Source organism: Lotus japonicus, chromosome 3 (assembly GCF_012489685.1).
Source record: "Lotus japonicus ecotype B-129 chromosome 3, LjGifu_v1.2".
NCBI lineage: Eukaryota > Viridiplantae > Streptophyta > Magnoliopsida > Fabales > Fabaceae > Lotus > Lotus japonicus.
Genome location: NC_080043.1, coordinates 86,406,804 through 86,422,292, shown reverse-complemented (window position 1 = coordinate 86,422,292; position 15,489 = coordinate 86,406,804). Strand labels below are relative to the sequence as shown.

Genomic DNA, 15,489 nt, shown 5'->3' with positions numbered 1-15,489 from the left:
CCCGCTTACTTGCTTATGTTGTACCTCTTCCTTTGCTAACTCTGCCTGTACTTGAGCATTAACTAATCTATCACTTCCCTATGCGTGTGGACCTAGCTTCGAGTGTTGTCGGCATCGTAGTTGGCATTCAACCTCGGAGTTCGAAAGACCTTGTTAGGCACCTTTATTTAAAGGAAGGGTTGAAGCCGGATTGAGATGCTTCACACTCACACAGTAATGGATAGTACAATAAGATAGTCAGCTGCAAAATATCGATCGTAGATTGGACAAGGCGGATAGCGAGACGAGATATTTCTTCCTTAGATCACACCTTCTTCTTTCTCCGCACCCTGGCAGGCTTCATCCAACTCTCTCTTCCTCTTCAACCGGATCTTGACCACCCCAACAAAGCACTGCTTCTTAAAGCAAGCGTTCGTGTCCCTCACCCGAGGGGCACTTCACTTGCTCTAAGGAGAATAAGACACATGATTAAAAGTATAAAAAAAAGGAAAACAACTCTTAACGATGAGTTACCAGTGAACCTTAAATCGGTGCCTCGATCGGTTTGATGATCAGTCCGGTTTTGCAAACATTGATAATAAAAAAATTGAGATTAATGATTTTGCAATCAAATCAATTTAAAATAGTGTTTAGTATATTATATACATAAAATTATATTAATTAATTCTCACTGGTTCGAACCCGGTTCAATCTTGGTCCAACCAATTAACCTTAAACCGGTGCCTCGGCCAGTTCGATGACCAGTCCTTTTCTGCAAACATTAATAATAATAATAATTGAGATTAACGATTTTGTAATCAAATCAATTTATATCAATTTATTATCATCATTTTCGAAATGTTTGAATTTATCTTAATTTATAAATGACATTTATTGATGTTAAGAAACCTAATAATTGTAATGACCACATATTTGAACCAAATTTATTAAGTTTCTATAATAGAAAAAAGAAATGATTGATATGAATGACTTTATAATTGTATCAAATTATATCAATTCGTTATCATCATTCTTAAAAAATTTGAATTTTTCTTAATTTATAAATGAAATTGAATGTTTTTAGGAAACTTACTAATTCCAATGACTAATTTTGGGACCAAATTTATTAAGTTTCTATAATAATAAAGATTCACATTACATAGTTAAAATCAAATATATAATATATAAATTATATTTTTAATTTGAAATAAATAGATAAAATTTGATATTTAAATATTATGGTACGAATATATTGAACTAATAATTTATTTTAAACTTAAGACATAAATATTAAAGTATTATCATTTGGAATTTTAAAAAACTTGATCTTAATTTTTTTTTATAGAAACTTAATAAATTTGTCTCAAAATTAGGTCATTATATTTACTTAAGTTTCCTAATATCATTAAATGTCATTTATTAAATAAGACAAATTCAATTTTTTGAAAGTGATTATTTTCTAAATTCTTGTTTTCTGATGCAACTTTCTTTTGGTAAATCGGAAAGTAAAATTGCACGCGCCAGGAATCGATCCATGAACCTCTCATACCCAACTCATATGTCCCCCAGCTCCTACGACTTAAAATATCTTACGTAGATCGACTTTCTGATGTAGCTTTAGCATCTTAATATATCAGCAATATTTCCCTTAAAAAATGATGATGATAAATTGATATAACTACAAAATAATTAATTTTTTCTTTAGAAAATCAATATATCAGCATTATATCATCAATTTAGAAAATCATCACTTTCAAAAAAATTGAATTTGTCTTATTTAATAAATGTTATTTAATAATGTTAGGAAACTTAATAATTATAATGACCAGACAAATTTATTAAATTTCTATAATAAAAAATATTAAGATCAATAGTTTTTTAAATATATTTTATTTTAAGACATAGATATTAAAGTATTATGGTCCGACTATAATATTTAAATATCAAATTTTATTTATTCATTTCAAATTCAAAATATAATTTATATTTAAATATATTTTATATATTTGATTTTAACTATATAAAAATACATTATTACTTACAAACTAAAATAATAACATTTCTAACCACTAACATTTGCTTATAAAAAAAAACTTACAAACTAAAATACTAATTCTAACCACTTACATTTGGTTACGTGAAAGCCACAGGGTACATGTGGATCAAGCAGAAGAAGAAACTGAATCACCAGTTCAAGATGGTGGGCAAGCTTGTGAGCTATGACACAGAGATCACAGGGTTCATTTCAAAGAAAAAGATCAAGAAGCTCAAGGGTGCGAAGGTTAAAGAGCTCATGCTATGGCCCCCTGTGTGTGAGATCACTGTTGATGACCCACCAACTGGGAAGATTCACTTCAAGAGTCTTGCTGGTATCACCATGACTTTCCCAGTTGAGGCCTTTACTGCAGCCCAGTGACATAAGAATAGGCTCAAGAGTATGCCATCAAGCAAATCTAGATGCTTAATTAATTGGCTTCGAATAAAAAGTAATTGCTTGATCTCTCTACTCTATATCATGTAATAGGATTCTTTTAGCTACATATTAAGCTTACAAATCTACATATTCTATTGATATGTATTTTCAAGCTATCTATATCAAATAATGGATATGAAAGTATCTAAATGAAGTGTTAGCATTGCGAGATGCTTGCTAACTGAGTTGTTAGTCTCAGACATGCAATATCTACAATTTTGTCCAATTTTAACTGATAGGGCATTTAAAATGCTGAAGAACTGAATAAGACAATTTACAGTATGTTCAGGGACCAAATCTATCTGCCTCATTGTTTGAAGATTGGGGTACATATTTAATCAAGCATTTTTCTTAAGCGTCATGCAACAAAATATATAAAAGGTATTGAGATAAATAGATCACTTTTAAGAAGCACATTAGAGGAACAAACAAAGAAAAAAATATACATATAAGGTTTCAAAAATGCTAACTAACATCTATCTCTATGACTACGAGGTTTTCCTGTTGGGGTTGATTGCAATTTAAGTCCAACATTGCTAATGAAGGAGAAAAAGATCAAGAAAAACTATTGGAAAAGTCCTACATTGCTTAGATTAGTGAGAGGTGGGAGAGTCCAAGACTATATATAGGGATCTCAAGCTTCTTGTTTCAGCACACCAAGAACACCATGTAGTAGCACCTGAAAACACTTTAAGTTTATATTTGTGTTTTCTTTTTCTCTTATGCTCTTGTTTTAGAGTATTGTGAGATGTAGTTCAAATATTTACTTTGGAGAGTGTGGGTGTAATGGGGTCATGGGGTGGTTGAGAGTGAAGTCTATGTGTTGTAACAATTAACACATAGTGTTTATTCTCTGGTTGTCGGTTTTGACAACGGCTATGGTTTTTTCTCCGGTTTTAGAGTTTCCACGTTATATTCTTGTGTTGCTGATTGCGCTCCTCATTTATTTTACTTTTTCAGCTGTGTTATTTCCTAACAATGGTATTAGAGCTTCCGGTTCGATGGATATCACTTTGTGTGGTATTGCGAAGGTGCTGAAGAAGTGGTCTGCAGCTGCGATGATGATGTGATGGAAGAGTCGATGCAATCATAATTACACAAGGCGTTCTGGTCATGAAATTGTCCAGGTAACACACGGGCATTGGTTGATATAGATGCAAGGTGTGTGGTGATAGTGTGCGGGCAATGGTTGGCGTTGATGCAAGGTACATGGTTATGTCGATGGCTGATGAACTTCCGGGGAAAGTCAACATGGAAGTTACACCATAAATTTTCAGCAAAGTTTCGGCATGTGAAAATTCTTGGAATGATTTAGTTCCAAGTGAAGAAAATTCTTGGGATGGTTTAGTTCCAAGTGTAGTGTACTATTTATGGTGGAGTATGATAATTTAATTTGTCAGTATATAGACAATGAAAATTATGTTTGTCGGTGAAGACAATGATTGTTGGTGTAGACAATGAAGATTGAAGACCATTACAATTAAGGTGGAGATTGTTGGGGTTGATTGGAATGTAAGTCCTACATTGCTAATGATTAATGAAGAAGAAAAAAGATCAAGAAAAGCTATTGGAAAAGTCCCACATTGCTTAGATTAGTGAGGGGTGGGAGAGTCCAAGGCTATATATAGGGATCTCAAGCTCCTTGTTTCAACACACCAAAAACACGATGTAGTAGCACCTGAAAACACTTTAAGTTTATATTTTGTGTTTTTTTTTCTCTTAGGCTTAATCCTCAAATTAGTCCTTATCTTTTTGTCGCCATCTGAACTAGGTCCCTGACCAGAAAAATTTGTGGAATAAATCCCTAACTTTGAAAAACGTATGGAGCCAGTCATCGCCGGAGGGCGGAGCTCCGGCGAGTTTGCTAAGTGGCAGGAAAACGCTTACGTGGCATTTCCACGTCATTATTGATTAAATTTTAAATGACACATATATTAATAATTAAATTAAATTAAAACTATTAATTAAAAATAAAAAGTCAAAAGCTTGTCTTTTAGTTAACAACCTTATCTGCAACAAAAAAAAAGTTAACAACGTTATCTAACATTTCTGGCAACCATGAACCCCAAACTAATCTTCATCTTCATCAACCCAAAACAAGAACAAGAAATCCAGAACCTATAACAAAAACCGAGAAAATCAAACTCTCAAATCCAAACACAAAAACAAAAACCCATTAATTAAAGTAAAAAACCATAAAGCTAAAAACCCAAACTCCCAAGTTCTTCATCTCAAGGAAATCCCTCCAAAGCAAACATTGGAACGACAGGGTACATGGGTATATTCCAGAACCTATAACAAAAACCCAGTAAATCAAACTCCCCCACAAAACCTCCACCTTCATCTTTTTCATCTTCCTCCAATGTTTGCATTTAGAAAGTGAAAGCCAAAAACAAATAATCCAGAAACTCATGTCAAATCAAAAATCCAAAAACGAAAAACTCAAACCCCAACCCTCATCCTCTTCAACTGCCCTTCTTTCTCATATCAAGCACCCCCAACCCAAAAAAACTCAACCCAGAAAAAATCCTTGATGAAGCCAGAAGGAGAAAAAGCTTGAACCTTTAGGAACCTTTGAGCATAAAACGACGAAAAAGCTTGTTCAACTCAACCAAAATTCCATTCTCAACCCAGAAAACCTCACTGTTGCGAATCGAGGTCATTGTCCCTTCCCCTCGCCATTTCAGCCACTAAACCCATGACCCAGACTCTACAACGTCAACGACGATGCTTCCACTTCGCACCACCACGCCACGGCTATGGTCGTGATGGTTACAAACGACCATGAAGCTTCCTCTGTCCATCTATATGGATTACATCGCCCCTCTCTCGCCCTCGATCTCGTCCCTCTCTTTCAGGCATGGCTATGATGATGTTTGAGATTCAGAGGGTGATGATTGAGAAGAAAAGAGAAGAAGAAAGGAAGAAGAAGAATGGCAGAGGAAGAAGAAGAAGATTGGGAAGGAGAAGAAGAGGAAGAACAGATGAACCCTAATTTCTGAGTTGATGCAATTGGAAATTGGGGTAATTTGGGGGAATTAAGATTAATGTGGGGGAATTAAGATTTGTTAATTAGATTTGGGTTAGAATTTGAAATAGGTTTAATTATGTTAACTATATGATTGTAAATTATTATTTTTTATTATTTTTTTAATGTCATGTCAGCTTCATTTACACAATCATCATGTCATTTCATCACTCGTCGAAGCTCCGGGCTCCGGCTAGGACTGGCTCCAAACGTTTTGCAAAAAAGGGGACGTATTCCAAAAAAAAAATCCGGTCAGGGACCTGGTTCTAACGGCGACACAAAAACAGGGACTAATTTGAGGATTAAGCCTTTCTCTTATGCTTTTGTTTTAGAATATTGTGAGATGTAGTTCAAATATTTACTTTGGATAGTGTGGGTGTACTGGAGTCATGTGGTGGTTGAGAGTGAAGTCTATGTGTTGTAACAATTTCCACATAGTGTTTATTCTCTGGTTGTCGGTTTTGACAACGGCCGTTGTTTTTTCTCCGATTTTAGAGTTTCCACGTTATATTCTAGTGTTGCTGATTGCGCTCCTGATTTATTTTACTTATTCAGTTGTGTTATTTCCTAACATTTCCTGCCTAAAAGCACTGAAAAATTGGCATCCACGAGTGCATGTGTGTCACAAAGAAAAAGCTGAAATTTCTAACTTGAACTAAAGAATGTGTTTGGTGCTTTCTTGGTGCATCAAACATTAATGGTTAAAGAAATCAATTTTGAATTTGTTTTAATTTATAGGAAACTTAATAATTATAATGACCGAATTTATTAAGTTTCTATAATATTAAGTATTGAGATCAATGGTTTTTTTAATTTCAAATAATAATACTTTAATATCTATATCTTAAGTTTAAAATAAATTATTAGTTCAATATATTTTTACCATAATATCTTTTTTTTAAAGCAAAATATGTATATATAAATGAGGAAATTTAGAAATTGATCAAGATATACAACCCTCCTCAAAAGGGCTTAAAAAATCAGTAAGACTAACAACTACCCAAACAACCCAACCTAAATACAAAACCTCCCAAGGCCAACAGGCAAACATGCAAAAACCCTAACGAACCAAAACCTATTAAGACCCTAAAAGAACTAGGAACAAACCAAGACCTCAAACTACTAAGACCCCAAGGAACTACCTCAACTCCCCAAAGACGACTTGTGCACATTGATTTGGGCCACTATCTGGTAGAGGGCAACATCATCTGTGCAGTCATACCTCATGCCACATCGCTTCCCCCATCAAAATAACGCTCCTCACCCTAGTCAAAACGCCATAAGGCTTTAAGAACTCCTTCGGCAGAACCATCAGCTCCTTCCCTCTTGCCTATTCATTTCAAATTCAAAAATATAATTTATATTTAAATATATTTAATTCTAACTATATAAAAATACATTATTACTTACAAACTGAAATACTATTTTTAATTCCTCTTACAATTCCCTATCTTCTCATCCTTTTATGTAAATTTATTTATTTTATCTTAGTTATTTATCTCATGTTGGTCTAGTGGTAACCCCTATAAAAATGAAATCACAAGTTCAAATAATAAAAAAAACATTAGTTAGAAGAATTATACAACAATTTCCTGAACATCTTACCTAGAAAAATGTGAGATTTTTTTTCTTTTACATAAACAAACAAAAACCATTCTTTTTCATACACCCACACACTATGTTCTCCATGGTTTTGCATTGGTTATTCAGGTGGATATTTTGGCATCTTCTACATCTCTGCCTTGGTCACTATTTCTAGAAAATCACACCCACGTCCTACAATTTTTGTGTAACTTTCATCATAACAATGCTCGAAAAGGTAAAATTCAAATTGGTATTGTACATGACAAATGCTAGCTGACAAGGTGGTGAAGAGAAGCAAAATTAAGGACCACATTGGACGGCACATACCAGAAATTTAGTTACTTCGATCTCTACCAAGCACAAATATTGTCCCTCATTACCGCTAGCTCCTCAAGCAGAATCTATATATACTCTCACACAAAGAAAACTCTCAAATCAACTAATTCACATTCCAAAGCAACAAAACAGTTTCTATCCTCAGCATTGAAACAATGGCCGAAAGGGAAGGAGGGATTGTGAAGAAAGGGCATGAAGAAGGCCTGAAAATGGCTGTTTCCCTGCTGCAAGAGTTTGAACTTCCAGCAGGGCTTCTACCTCTGGCTGACGTGATCGAAGTTGGTCATGTGAAAGCCACAGGTTACATGTGGATCGCACAGAAGAAGAAGGTGGAGCACCAGTTCAAGATGGTGAGCAAGCTCGTGAGCTATGACACCGAGATCACAGGGTTCATTTCAAAGAAAAAGATCAAGAAGCTCAAGGGTGTGAAGGCTAAAGAGCTCATGCTATGGCCCCCTGTGAGTGAGATCACTGTTGATGACCAACCAACTGGGAAGGTTCACTTCAAGAGTCTTGCTGGTATCACCAAGACTTTCCCAGTTGAGGCCTTTGCTGCAGGCCAGTGAGATAAAAAAGATCACTCAAGAGTAAGCCAGCAAGCCAATATAGATGCTTAATTGGCTTAGAATAAAAAACATCTGCTTGATCTCTCTACTCTATTTCATGTAACAGGATTCTGTTAGCTATATGTCAAGCTTACAATATCTACAGTTTTAATTGATCTATCTTTTCAAGCTCGCTATATCAAATAATGGATGCGAAAGTATCACATTTATAACATATTCTATCACGTTTTTTTTTCTTGGTTTGTTGTTTTGACTTTTGAATACTTTACATACCTGATACCCCATCTATCAATGTATCCAAATGTAGTGTCAGCATTGTGTGATGCTTTATTAACCATGCTAACAGAGCTGTTAACCTCAGAACATGCAATATCTGCAATTTTGTCCAGTTTTAACTGATATGGCATTTAAAATGCTGAAGAACTGAATAAGACAATTACAATATGTTCAGGGACCAAATCTATCTACCTCATTGTTTGAAGATTGGAGTATATATTTACTCAAGCATTTTTCTTAAGCCTCATGCAACAAAATAAAAGGTATTGAGGAAAAAATATCTCTTTTGGGAAGCACATCAGAGGAACAAAGGAAGAAATATACATATAAGGTTTCAAAAATGCTAACGAACATCTATCTCTATGAGGTTTTCCTGTCTAAAAGCACTGAAAAATTGGTATCCACGTGTGCGTGTGTGTCACAGAGAAAAGCTGAAATTCTAACGTAAACTAAAGAATATTTGGTGCTTTCTTGGTGCACCTTCTTCAATTGCTATGGTTTGAGTTGCTGGTGAATGCAAATAATGAGAGTATGAATTCAAAAATCTAGATGCTATTACTTTTCCTTACTGAGTCCTCTAAGGCCTGATGGGTTGGGCGGAACATCTCCTTCACCTTCTCCCCATTTTTATAAATTTTAAAAGTGGGAACACTTCTTATGCTTTCAACTTTTGCTATTGCTAGACACTCCTCCACGTCCACCTTCAATTAAATTATAAAGAAAATTAGACAGATAGGACAATTATGTTAGTAAATTCATGGAAGCCACTTACAACATTGTGTACCTTAATAAATTTAACAGAGGGATATCTAACACATAATGTATTGATGAATGGAGAAATTTCTTCACATTGTTCATTTAATGTCTCTTTGAAATAAACTACCGAAACACCTGCAAATTCAGATTTGCATTAATAAAAAGAAGTACGCTTAAATGAAGCTAGAAAAATGCTAACTCAACATTTTAAGAAGGTATTAAAATTACCAGCAGAAGCAATCGCAGATTTAAATTTATCTACTGAAGAGATTTCTTCAACTTCAACTCCAAACTTGGTACCATTGGCCAGGCCACGAGATTTTTCCAATGCTAGTTGAGCTTGATGAAGAGATACAGCAACATCATTGTCATTAGGCAGCTCGTGTTTCAAGGCCTGGTAATCTTTAACAACTTCTGCCCATCTTTCAAGCTGCAACAAGATTATACATTTTTAAAAACGACAATGAAACAAATCCAGACAACAAAACAACAATGAAAATGAACAGACCCATATATGCGCATTGCAAGGAGGGCTCACCTTTGCATTTGACGCAGCCCTGCGGAGAAGGGCTTTGGTGTAGTTTGGCTGAATGTTAAGAGCTTGGTTGCAGTCTTGAACTGATTGTTCCCATAGGCCAAGTTTAGACCAGCAAATAGCTCTATTGCAATATAAAACATAGTTGGAATTGTCATATTTGAGGCCTTCTCCATAAGCAGTACAAGCATCAGAAAATTTTCCAGAACTGAAAAGTTCATTGCCCCTTGAACGAGCTTGCGCCACTCTGTTCACAGTATTTACAATCCTAGAAACTTCGTAATTACTATAATCTAACAGCCTAGCCTTTCCTGCTGCTGTGACAGCATTCTCAAACCTGCAACAACCCATCATTGGTTTCTCACTCATTCACACAAAAGTTCTATGTAGTTTTGGATTTGGTGTCTTAGGTGTTTTACCTTCCCAATGCCATTTCAACCTGAGCGGAGACCAAATGCACATAGGCTTCACCAATCATGCCGAAGAACCTGGCTTGAGAGCAGGATGGAGGACAACCTTCCATCTTGGGAATTTTGGAAGCACAGGATTCAGCATCCTCAAGTTGATGGAGTTTTAAATAAGCTTCAGCTTTACAAGCAACTAACTGAAGGTAGCAGCAAACCAACAAGTTAGCCAATGTAAACAATGCACATTGATTGGGCTAAAATAAAAAACAGACTCATAAGCATGTTTATAAATATTTCTTTAATTGATTTTAAATACAATCATTTATGGGAAGAAACTTATGTGAGGAGCGATTCTAATGAAACATAAGTTAATTCAAACAAGCTCGAAAAACACATAAATGCTATCTTTAACGGAACTGACCCAGACATTATGGGCTTATTTCATCAACCAAAACCTACCTGAGGTGAGAAATCTGCTCCAACAGCAATGGCTGCCTCGGATTCCCTAAGTGCCCTCTTCCAATCACCAATCTTCCGTGAATCAGCACATCGACTCAGCTGCTTCTCCAACAAGCACAGCTTCTGCTCTTCCGATGGATCCTCCGGCAGCCCAGAGAGACACAGGTGGAGCCGCGAATTCTCAACCTGCCCGATTCTACATATATAGAAAATTCCAAATCTAATAACCCAACAAAAAATTGAACCCCTCCTATTCCATTGTCAACAAAACCAATAGAAATTAGACATTCAATTTCAAGCATCATCAATTCATCATACTAAGCAATAAGCCAAAATGAGCTGATACCAAAATCAATATGATTGGGTGAACCAAGTCATTGCAAAATGCTAGTATTATCACATTTCATTATAGCACACAAATGATGAATCCAGATAAACTGCAGAGTTTAGATAACATATCATAGCATAACATGAGAGAGCATAGTTAGATACCTTAGATAAAGAGAAGCAAGCCTCTTATGAGCCCTAGCATAACCATTGTCCAACTTCACAGCCTCTTCACATTCCCTAACCGCCTCACCCAACCTCCCCAACGCCGTGAGCGCCGCCGCACGGTTACTCCGGTAAGCAGCGTTCCCAGGCGACATGGCAACAGCACGATCATACAATGCCAACGCATCCGCAAAGTTCCCACTCCTATACATCTCGTTCCCAACCCTCTTCGCCTCCTCGGGATCATAGCCACGCATCGCCCGCTTCACCGGTGAATCCGCCGCCACCGAGTTCCCACCGCCGCCGCCGCGAACTATGTTACCGCGGCCATAGTTCCCGGTGCCAGAACCCAAAACTTCTGTCCGGTTCGGGCCGCGAGATGGCAAACCCGGTCTGAGGATCTTCCCTGAGGGGCAAATGTTCCCGGTCGGAAGCAGGGTCGGACTCGAACCAGAACCAGAACCTCCACCACCATTGGCTCCGCCGGAGTAGATTAGCGGAGCTCCGGCGGAGACCGATCTCCGGTGAGCGGGTCTGGAAGCGCGAGAAAGCTCGCCGGAGTGGCTGGTGGGGAGTTTGGGAGGAACGGCGGTGGAAGAAGCGGGCAGATCGAGTTGTTTGGAATCGGGCTTATTGTAGTCGCAACACAGGGAATCGAAACCCTGTTGTTGTTGTTGTTGTTGTTGCATAGTCTTGGACATTTTAATTCTGTGTGTCTGAATTTTAATGTTGTTGTTTGGTGATGTTGTTTTTATATATATAGGAGGGAGATTTGATTGATACAAAAGGCTTGTTGGTTAATTAAGTGTGGTTAATGGTAATCAGTGTGCTTGGTTTGGTTTGGTTTTGAGTTTAAGATAGAAATGGAAAGGAAAGATGTGAGATATGGTGCATTGAATTGATTGTTGTTACTTGTTATAGAACAACACCATGGAGGGAAATTGTAGATTTTATTTCGACAGAGAGTGAGAGAGAAGAATGGTGGATTTTTCTTACTCTCTATGCTAGATTCTCTATCTCTCTCTAACTTTGCGGATATTACTACTCATCACCCCCTTCTCTCTCATGATCTCATCTTTTCTAAACACGACAATGCTGGTGATAGCAACATGTAGTGAAGTTACTATGTAGTCGAGGAGAATTGAATCTTCCATACTATTTTCACTAATTGATGTATTTAAAGGGGTTTTACACCATCACAACTTCTAAGAATTTTTATTTCTTTAGTATTTTCAATTTTCATTAAGAATATTTTTAATCTTAATCCAGACCCTGAAAGATTTTGTAGATTTTCTATAATTTTATTCCATTTCCAATAAAAAAACATGGATAGCACCTATTTCCATTTATATTGTGGCACCTAGGGAAGAATTTTGAAGATTTGCCCGTGGCTCTTATTTTTAAAAAGTAATAAGTAATTTAAGGGAGGATAGCAAATTACTAGTAATGTGTTTGGAGTAGAATTTGAAAAGAAGAAAGGAAAATTTGAGTCTTTTAAGCTTAAGTTAAAATGATGTAATTTATATTTGAATATTTTATGATAAAAGTAATTTCTTTATAAGAATGAGTTTAATTTCTATGCATCGACGGTGTAAAGTTTTTTTACATCATCAACCAATCAGATTTCAAGGATGTGAGAAAATCTCTCATTTTATTTAATTTCATTAATTGACGTGGCACATCCTTGAAATCTGATTGGTTGACGGTGTAAAAAATCTTTACACCGTCGGTGTATCAAACTTTTTCTCTATAAGAATCTTGTTTGAAAAAAATTAGTAGAGTTGTTTTAGGGTGTGATTACTAAAATGGATATAAATATTATATATTATAATTATGAGCACAAAAACACATTATGACATTATGTTAATATTAATAAATGAGTTATATATGTTTTAAGTCACTAACATAGAGCCTGTTTGGTTTTCAGTTGGGTGAATGTGAAAGCACATTCACTCAATCGTGCAAGTGTATTCCGTTGCCTGAATGTGCATTGAAAATCGTGATCTCGAATTCCAATGTTTCAAATGGACTTCCTAACTGAAAACCAATCAAGCACATAAACGTTCAAATTCAAATACATCAATATATATTTATTTATGACTTTTGGTCCTTAATAAAAAAATTATTTAAATTATGACAAGTGATGTGATCGATGGTACTCACATGACCAATTTGTGTGAATTTCTCACATTACTTTTAATCATTCTAAAATTTCTTCAATAATTTGGATTAATTAAATAATGTCAATATTTAGTAATTTGGATTAATTAAAGAGTAAAACGGTAGAGGTTATATTTGTGTTGTGACTTGTGATTGTGAGGGTGAAGTGGTGACAGGTTGGCATGTGCATAGAGTACAGTGCCAGCTTGGCACATCATATTCCCTACTCATAGGTCATGGTCCCACTCATCAATATTCGATTAATTATCCACTTGTAAGCTTCAATTCGCCTTTGATTTGAGGTAGGTGCTACTCTGGGGTCTCGTGCCAAGCATATTCCGGCTACACATTCTAGTACTACTACACGTTATCAGAAAAAGCAATGTTTAATTCAATGCCAGTGGAAAAACATGGGCTACCAGGATATAGCCATAGCCCATAGGGTGTGACTTCACTTGTGACTTTGACCATAAGATTACCCACATTGGTTTCAACATTCAACACTCTTAACACTTTACTTTTTCTCTTCCCAACACTCCACATCACCTTCTCTCTCCAGTTCAACACTTCATTCAACTTTTACTCATTCCAATGGTTTTTCATTCAACACTCTACCCCCTACTTCACCACTTTTATTTCATATTTTGATTTAATTTTATATTTTTCTTTTTATAATTTCATAAAATTAAAATTTACGATAAAAATTAAATTAAATAAATTATTATCGATTTAATTTAATTTAATATTTTTTATTTATTTAAATTAAATTAAATTAACGTGATATTTTTTTAACGTAAATTAAATTAAAACACTTAACAATTTAATATTTTTTTAAAAAAATATGCACAATAATTTATTTTATTTTATTAACTTCAAATGGGAGAAAAGAAACTAAGCACACAATAATACATTTTATTTGCTTAACTTAAAATGCAAGACAACAAACTAAACACACAACACACAAATAATGTAATTAGTACGATACAAAGCATATTTAATCATCATACATTCCAAACTTTGCCCATATGTGCTTCACTAGATCTGCTTTCAGTTGGTGATTGACATTTGGATCACGGAACTCGGATCTAGCACGCACATGATCCGCAAAAGCGGGTAACACCTCGGTCGAGTATGGTTGCGGTGTACTAGATCCACTTCCCTCAGCTTGCTCAAAATCGGTCCAGCGTTGAGCATATGAATCTCGTTCATCCTCAACAATCATATTATGTAATATGATGCATGACCTCATGATGATACCCAAATCAGTTATGTCCCAGAAGCGAGCTGGTTCACAGATGATTTTAAAACGAGCTTGAAGCACTCCAAATGCACGTTCGATGTCCTTCCGACATCCCTCATGATGTTTTGCAAAGCACTTATCGGGTTCAGTTTGAGGAAGTCTAATAGACTTGACGAAAGTTGGATCAGAAGGGTAGATACCATTAGCTAGATAGTATGTCATATTATAGGGACGTTGGTTCACGATGAAATTCACACGTGGAGCGTTTCCCTGTTCCAATTCATCAAACACTGGTGACCGGTCTAGAACGTTTATATCGTTCAACGTTCCCGGACATCCAAAAAAGGCATGCCAGATCCAAAGATCAGGAGATGCAACTGCTTCAAGAATAACTGTGGTGGTTCCCTTATCCCCTATAGCAAATTGACCTTCCCATGCTTTAGGACAATTTTTCCACTCCCAGTGCATGCAGTCAATACTCCCGATCATGTCTGGGAACCCCTGCATTTCACTAACCTGTAGTATTCTTTGCAGGTCCTCTTGGGTTGGTGCTCTCATGTACTCTTGCTCGTACAATCGTATGATTCCTTTACAGAATCTACGTAAACACTTCAATACTGTAGTCTCTCCTATTTTGATGTACTCATCGACTGCATCTGCTGCCACACCATATGCTAACATTCGCATTGCTGTGGTGCATTTTGCTAAGGGAGATATACCTTCTTTCTTCGCTGCATCAACTCGCTGGGTGAAGTAGTTATCACTACTTGAAAGGTCTGCAACGATTCGAAGGAACACATGTTTTTGCATCCGGTACCGGCGACAAAATATTTCATCGTCGTATGTAGGCTCATTGGCAAAGTAGTCGGCAATTAACCTTTGGTTTGCCCCTGCATGATCTCTACTGAAATGTTTTCTACCACGAGGTGCGCTATCCTCCAAAATTAGATTTCGACGCTCCCTAAAGTGGTTGAGTACATAAGTGTCTTCTCTCTTGCTTTTTTCAAGGTAAGCTTTGAGATCAAACTCTAGTGGATCCATTTTTTGTGAAATTTGAAGTAGATGGGAAGAGATGGGAAGAGATGAGAAGTAGATGGGAAGAGATACATTGAATGGTGGATCTATGAGTCCATATATATAGATAAATTGAATGGTGGACATTGACGGATTCGAAATAATATGAACTATAGTTAATTAT

The 15,489-nt window shown here is 36.1% G+C and overlaps 1 protein-coding gene across 6 annotated transcripts; it reads right to left on the bottom strand.

The window, feature by feature from the left end:
- Positions 1 to 6,370: 6,370 nt before the first annotated feature.
- Positions 6,371 to 11,933, bottom strand: LOC130746859 (inactive TPR repeat-containing thioredoxin TTL3-like). Of its 6 annotated transcripts, none has more exons than XM_057599612.1 (9): positions 10,892 to 11,932; positions 10,400 to 10,649; positions 9,953 to 10,137; positions 9,537 to 9,870; positions 9,227 to 9,428; positions 9,027 to 9,133; positions 8,812 to 8,943; positions 8,240 to 8,339; positions 6,371 to 6,810 (listed from the first exon to the last, which is right to left on the bottom strand). In XM_057599612.1, the coding sequence occupies exons 1-9, from the start codon at positions 11,590 to 11,592 to the stop codon at positions 6,746 to 6,748; spliced, it is 2,076 nt and encodes a 691-aa protein (XP_057455595.1). In that variant the 5' UTR covers positions 11,593 to 11,932; the 3' UTR covers positions 6,371 to 6,745. The 6 variants fall into 6 exon arrangements, with proteins under 6 accessions (XP_057455595.1, XP_057455600.1, XP_057455598.1 ...); XM_057599617.1 differs by having other exon boundaries at positions 10,400 to 10,595; positions 10,892 to 11,930; XM_057599615.1 differs by having other exon boundaries at positions 6,641 to 6,810; positions 8,802 to 8,943.
- Positions 11,934 to 15,489: the final 3,556 nt, after the last annotated feature.

Coding starts and splice junctions, on each gene's coding strand:
- LOC130746859 (XM_057599612.1), bottom strand. CDS start 11,592: ATGTCCAAGACTATGCAACAACAACAACAACAACAACAGGGTTTCGAT. Junction 8,340..8,811: donor ATCAGGCCTTAGAGGACTCA/GTAAGGAAAAGT, acceptor ACAAAATTGCAG/ATATTGCATGTTCTGAGGTT. Junction 6,811..8,239: donor ATTGATAGATGGGGTATCAG/GTATGTAAAGTA, acceptor TGAAATGAATAG/GCAAGAGGGAAGGAGCTGAT.